Source organism: Molothrus aeneus, chromosome 5 (genome assembly GCF_037042795.1).
Source record: "Molothrus aeneus isolate 106 chromosome 5, BPBGC_Maene_1.0, whole genome shotgun sequence".
NCBI lineage: Eukaryota > Metazoa > Chordata > Aves > Passeriformes > Icteridae > Molothrus > Molothrus aeneus.
Window position 1 is genome coordinate 16,685,681 of NC_089650.1, and position 6,787 is coordinate 16,692,467.

At 38.7% G+C, this 6,787-nt stretch overlaps 1 protein-coding gene across 1 annotated transcript in view; it reads left to right on the forward strand.

The window, feature by feature from the left end:
- The window catches only part of POLR3B (RNA polymerase III subunit B), a 71,861-nt gene extending 65,598 nt beyond the window's left edge, over window positions 1-6,263 (forward strand). The window contains exons 27-28 of the mRNA XM_066549719.1: window positions 1,308-1,481; window positions 5,609-6,263. Coding sequence (XP_066405816.1) covers window positions 1,308-1,481; window positions 5,609-5,738 — 304 coding nt within the window. The 3' untranslated portion in view covers window positions 5,739-6,263. The remainder of the gene's footprint in view (window positions 1-1,307; window positions 1,482-5,608) is intronic.
- The last annotated feature ends 524 nt before the right edge of the window (window positions 6,264-6,787 follow it).

The following is a 6,787-nucleotide window of genomic DNA, read 5'->3' on the forward strand; positions in this document are numbered from 1 at the left end:
TGGTCAGAGTAAGAGAAACTACTTGCCCCTAAAAACAAATACAACTTGCATCTTTAAAAGGTATTTTGGTCTGGTAATTAGGCTTAGTTTTTACATGTTACAAAAGATTATTAGATGTTGAAGGCTTTTATAAAATCTTTCCTGTGATTTGCAGCAAGTTGGCAAAATCTTATTTTTATTATCTTTAGTAAGCTTAAAAAATTCAGTTGTTAGAAATAATAGAAACAAAATATACTCCAAAAGTAATGGGCCAGATATGTCATTGCATATTTTATGTGGATTACACTGCTACAAGTGTCAGAAACAGCACATAAACATGAGGTTCAGGGAGCAGTGAAGCTCAGTAACTTCTTTTAAATTCCTTCTCTTTGCCATCATGTTTCAGGGAATATACTAAGATGGAAATACTCATTAAAATGCATACAGTATATTAGGGCTGTAGGAATTCAGGATTGTTTTTGTTTCATAGTTTGCTCTGATATTTGCAACCTACATACTACATCATTGTACTGGTATATGAGAGTAGAACTGATACTATGAACCTGCAGAACGACAAACAAGAGGTTAAAAGTTTTGATTGTCTTATGCAGTCTTAATGTTAGATTATATACAGTACCTTATTTTTTTACTTCAAAATCTTTAATGTATACTTGATTGCTTTATTAAAATTTTCCTCTAGCACCATAAGGACAGGAAGTCTCCTCAGACAATAAATAAAAGTTTGACTTGTGTACAGCAACCTAGAGAACACAAAAATCAGTCTATTAACCATCATACATGAAAAAAATAAACTGGATAAATGTTACTTAAAAAAAAATAGCATTTCAATAATGAGTTAGCAATATATATACTACTCATTTGCTCACTTATTTGGGTGTTCGCTCACAGATCAGAACCATCTTTATTTTAGAAATTAGTTTTAGGTGTAGTTCATCTGAAGCATTAGGTTGATGATCGATTCATTAACTGCTGAAAATCATTTCATTTTGTTGGCTACAAACGATAATGTCTCATCAAGAAAAATGCCGAATCTGTGTCCAGATTGTCTTGGATACTCTTAGACATCTTTATGTTTTCACTTATTCAGCTGCATTCTGAGAGGTAAAGAGCTGTGGCCTGGTGCTGCAGTTGCCACTTAGAGAACTGCATCATATTGCAGGTACAGGAGCAACACATTTGTGAGATCAGCAGTTCTGGTTTGTAATGTCCATCAACCCTGTGTTGTTCCTACAGTTTGAAGACAGCCTAGAGTCATAGAATGTATGTTTTGGAGTACTTACTACATTTCTCAAATATTTATTTCAAAGGCAACCCACTGAAGGTCGATCCCGTGACGGTGGTTTACGTCTTGGAGAGATGGAACGGGATTGTTTGATAGGTTATGGAGCCAGCATGCTTTTGTTGGAGAGGCTGATGATTTCAAGTGATGCCTTCGAAGTGGATGTTTGTGGCCAGTGTGGCTTGCTAGGGTACTCTGGATGGTAAGTTGTCAAGTGCCTCTGTGTAACAGAACCTTGCCCTTGATTGCAGTGCTTCTCAGTTTTCAAGAGCTCACAGGCACCAATTAACAATCTCATGCACTTTAATCAAAAAGTTCAAAATTGGCATTTGGGAAAATGGTGACAGGGAATGGTTCTTTATTGTGGTCTGATTGAAATTAGGACTGAATTGAGTGTGTGGTCAATGGGCCAGGGATCTCTCCTGTTGTGGGGGCACAGGTGTTCTCTTCCACAGCTAGGCTGTTCCCTTCAGTCTGTCTGCTGACCTTCCATTCCAGTGCTGACCTTCTGTCCCACCCTTGCAAGGGACTACTAAGCACCCAATCCCATATATCATCTGTATTTTGAAACAGGGAGGAGAGCAGTGTCAATGTACTTCATGGTTCTGCCAGCAGAAATGAGGGTACTGGCTGGGCTACTAACACATCTTCCTGCTGTAATGCCATGTTGAACCTCACAAGGCTGAAGAGTGAGAGTGGGCACAGAAGAATAGGAGAAGAAAGCAATATCTACTGCTTTCTTGTTCTCTAGCTACAGTGTTCATAATCCCATGCATTTGGTTTTTTTTGGCTGTTCCCCTCCCAAATGCCTTTTGCTTTGTAATCTTGTGAAACAAGGAGTTCCTTCTCAAAGCATCAGGCAAGTGCACTGATCCCATGTTGGAGCTTGAGAGACAAGCAGCTGCCTTGTGGAAAGCCTGTTTGGAAATCCAGTAAGCTTCTGCCTGAATGCCTTGTCTCTAGGAAACTTCTCTCTAGACTGGCTAATGGTCTTGCTGGTTTACTCTGAGACCTAACACAGTACTGAGCTGGTCTCCTGAAAACAAACTGGTTTTTAATGTAGGGGAAGCATAAAACTAAATGAAAAAGCTGTGTGTAACTCACCACGTGTAACTGGGTTTTGCTTAACTGTCTCTTCTCTCCAGCAATTTTGAGATGTTAGATTTAAAGTTGTGTTGTAGCATGCTGAAAATACCCACTCTTATTGGAAGATAAACAAACTTCTCTTTATAGTCTTAGAGGTCTCTGAGGGAGATGTTTTGCTTTGACCTGGTTTTGTTTTAGGCAAGCAGAAAACAGACTTGTGAGACCAATAGGAGTTTGAGATACAATGTTCTTGCAAGGTTTGCAAAAACAGGTGACCTGAAATCCCATGACTAAGGGAAAAAAAAATAAATGGTGCACATTCAAGTTAAAAGGTACTCTAATATTTATGTTGGGAAAAGATAGAGAACTAAAAGGAGGAGGAGAAAGGTTAATTTCTAAAAAATTAATAATTTTTTAGAAAAAAAAACCACACTTGGAAACTTAAGACGTCTTGGTTATCAGCATTAATTTAATGGGAGGAAAAGGAAATTGGACTTAATTCACTTCAGTGTCTCAAGTGTGATTTTTCTATGATGTAATGAAGTAGGAAATTAAGGTGTATTCTCAGTTTGTAGATGTGTAAAGGTGACAGCTACTGTTTCTGCCCTTGGTCAGACCTTTCTTCTGAAGCATGTAGCTTCTGGCCAGAAACCAAGCACCACCTTTGCTCACAGCAGCAGCTGCTCTGCTCCTGGGGAAGCAGATGTTCAGACAGAGGTGGGTAAACACATGTAATCCAGAGGAGAGATGAGCCCTTCTCTGGGCATCCTAGAATTGGTGATTTTCAGCTAGGCATGGTCCTGCTGGCTCTTGTGCCATAACCCTTTTTGAAAGTCCTATTTTTCTTGAGGATGTGTTCAGTGTACGTAAGAGGGGAGGCCTTTTTTCTGACCCAGGTCTCTCAAAACTACTGCAGTGCAAATAACAATTGTATGAAGTAATGTGAAAGGAAGGACATGCCATAAGCCAAAGAAACAACCACTTCTAACTGTGTAAAGCATTGCCCTTAAAAAAATCTCACATGCAGATGTAGCTCAATTATTTTTTCAATAAGACCTTGACTTTTAGAGCAGTCCTTGAAGATATTCACAGTCCATAGAAAGTGGAAGTACCTTGAAGAAAATTAGGCATTTGAACTTTAGAAGTAATACATTTTATTTTTAAGGTGTTGCTAATACAATTAATTTTTTGAAGTTCGTAGCAAAGTTAACTAACTCCTTAAATAATTGTGAAAGAAGCTACTGTCTCAGACAGAGCCAGACATTCTTGCAATCTGATTCTGTGAAAAGCTGTCTGATGTGTGAGGGTAATCAATAAGAGAGCTTCTGCTGAATTTTATGCTGTGTCTACCAATATCTGAGGTAAGTGGCCCTATAATGAGCATCACAGTAGAGACGAAGTCATTATGAGAAACTTCCAAATGGGGCTTTTCAGTGACTCAGGGATTAATAAGACATTGCTGCAAGAAACCTTTTAGAAACATTGTTTGTGGCTGGCATTAAGGGCACTTGTCTTATGGAAGATGAGCCCTTCCTCTCAGATAAGTACTAGCCCCTGGGTATGTTTTTCTGCAAGATAGTAACAGCAGATCAGTGTTGGGGCCTGAACTGGTATTTTCACAGGGGAGGAGGACTCTTGTGGCAGTGATAGAATTTGTCCCTGTTAAAAATGTGGTTGAAACTTACTATGATTTACATGGGTTTATGCAGATTTTCCAACTGAGCTGTTGGAAAGGTACTTAGGAGCAGAACTGCACTGAATGCCATGAGCAAAATTTGGTCCTTTTTTGATGATAATTTATTCTGATCTCTCAAGTATTTGCATTTTAAACTGTACATGAAGAAAAATTTTATTTCTGGTCCAGATCCAGCCTTGAATGGTATAGTTGCCTTTTTCTGACCAGTTTAGTGTCAATTCTAATACTAAATGGTCTTTAATGTACTTGTTTCTGTGATCTCTGTTTGACGGAGTTTTGTGCTTACTGCGCCTTTCTGGGTGGTCCCCATCGAGTACAAAGCAGGCCCAGAATGGCGTAGGTTTGAGCCTGGGTGCAGTGGGTAGTCTCTGCTCCTCAGTCCCTAGGAGGTGTAATCAGATGCCAGACGTGTGCTTATAGCAGAGAAGTTGTGTCTCATCAGGCTTCCAGGGCTGCAAGGAATTCTATCTCTCCTATAGAAAGCAATTGCTTGCTTGCCATTGCTGGAGAACAGCTCCCATTGAGGTCACTTCCTCCCACCATAAAATGTACCTATCCCTATAAATAAGGACTAGGGGAGTAGTTATAAACCTGCATTGACTGTGAGCCTTATTCTGTACCATGGAAGCCTGCAGGAGTTTTGCTAATTCCTCCTTAATTGGATCTTCAGACTGTTATGACTTTATGGCAGAAATACAAATTTGAAACACAGGAACAAAAAAACGGAGCTTTGTTAAACCATTAGGAAGTGCTGAGTCACTCTTTGTTCCCAAAGGAGTGGCTTTCTCAACTGTCCAAAACCAGAAAATTTAATATAGAGGAGAATGAAGAAATAGGGAGGTTGGAAATGGGTTTTTATAAGAAATATTTTCTACCACCACTGAATTTGAGTCCAAATACTGTAAAGATGGCTGAGTAGCCTATTTATTCCTTATATAGTCACGGTTATATCTATTTGGCAAAAAATCCCTTTCTCTCTGAATTTTAAGATCATTAGAGCAAAGAGCACAAAGAGTATGTGTTAAAGCAATTTTACTGAGTTTCTGTGATGACTAAAGTTTAAAGATCTAAGATGAGAAGGGCCTCTTTTCTGGAAAGTGCAATGATTTGAGACATTATAGGGTGAAATTGCATATTAAAAACCTCCTTTCTTCCTGACTCTTCTTTTTGTGACATACATGTAGCATGGAAATTGGACCGTTAACCATTTTTTCAGAAGCACTTGGCTTTGTTCACCTCCTTTCTGTCACTGTGCAGTGCTGAATTTGTTGACATTTATGTGAGTGCTGAAGAAGCAGAAGTCAGTCCTGTTAGGTCCGGAGCACTGAGTGATTGCCCTCCTAGAAAAGTGCAGGTTTAACATTAAGTTCCTATTGATTATTTAAGGACTTTAAAACTATGACTTAAGCACTAAAATGTGTCTCAAGCATTTGGTGTTTCTAGGACTGTGGAGAGTGTTTAAATGTAGATGGATAAAACAACAGTGGCAATTGGGTTTTTTCAGCAGAAGTTATTGACCAACTCTTAATTTTTGTTTGTTTCCCTAGGTGCCACTACTGCAAATCTTCATGTCATGTGTCTTCTCTGCGCATACCTTATGCCTGTAAACTCTTATTCCAAGAGCTGCAGTCCATGAACATCATACCTAGGCTAAAACTTGCTAAGTACAATGAATGAACAAGATGAAAAAGACCCCAAAAAAGTACCTTAAGGAATTATATGAAAATCCAGCATATCTCACTGGGAGTTTTTTTGGTTAACAGGAATAAACTCTAAAATCTGAATGAAGGGAGGTGCAAGACAGTAGGAAATCTTTCTTACATATCCTCCTTGTGTTTAAACTGACATGGATGAGTCTGTCGGTGAAATACACCAGGAGCAGTTCTGAAGCCTTGATTAGTCATGAACAGGACATGTGGGAAATGAGGAGTAAGGCCATGGTCCAGCAAAGCACTTGGATCACTTCAAAAAATCCCATGCTTGTGTTTGAAAAGGTCTTTGCTGGGCTAGTCATAAGCAGAGCTAAATACACATCTTATTCATAGAGGTTAAAAATGTTTTCCAAACCATTGTAATAAATGTTTTAAATAATACTGGCTGAATATGTTGACAGTTGTGTAAGGATGGTAAGGTGTTAAAATGTCTAAACTATTTTCTGTTCCTAAAGCATGTTCATTAAAGTGTTAAAATTTTCTAAAATAATGTCAGTGTTAGAGAAATGGAAGTACTTTCTCAAGGGCTTGAGATCAGACATTTTGAGTGAGATTTCAACATGCAGGTGCATTTGTGTGCCAGCAGTGGTGTGCTTGTACAAGGTAGTATGTTGTCAACTAAATGTATGCAGTTTCCATGAAGTTCAGGGGAGGAGGTAACTGCATATGTAGCAAGTGCATGATACAGCACACAGATATCCATTCCATTCCTACTGATGGTAGCAGATCTGATAATACACTGGCTCAAAGTCCTGAAAAGACAGGCTGCAAACACTAGGTAATGATCATTACCTAGTGTGCTGTCATAGGACTCTAGAACTCTTTTTAAAATATTAACATAGCAAAAACATTTTAAGAACAAAACAAAACCGAACCTATGAAGAACAACAAATCCTTCTCTGACAGTGAAGCAGGTTTGAATGACCTGAAAGGATTTAGAAGGGGAACAGCTGGATTGTTTTCATGAGGTCTAAGGCCTAAAACTAAAACAGTGGATGAACTAAGAATCATTTA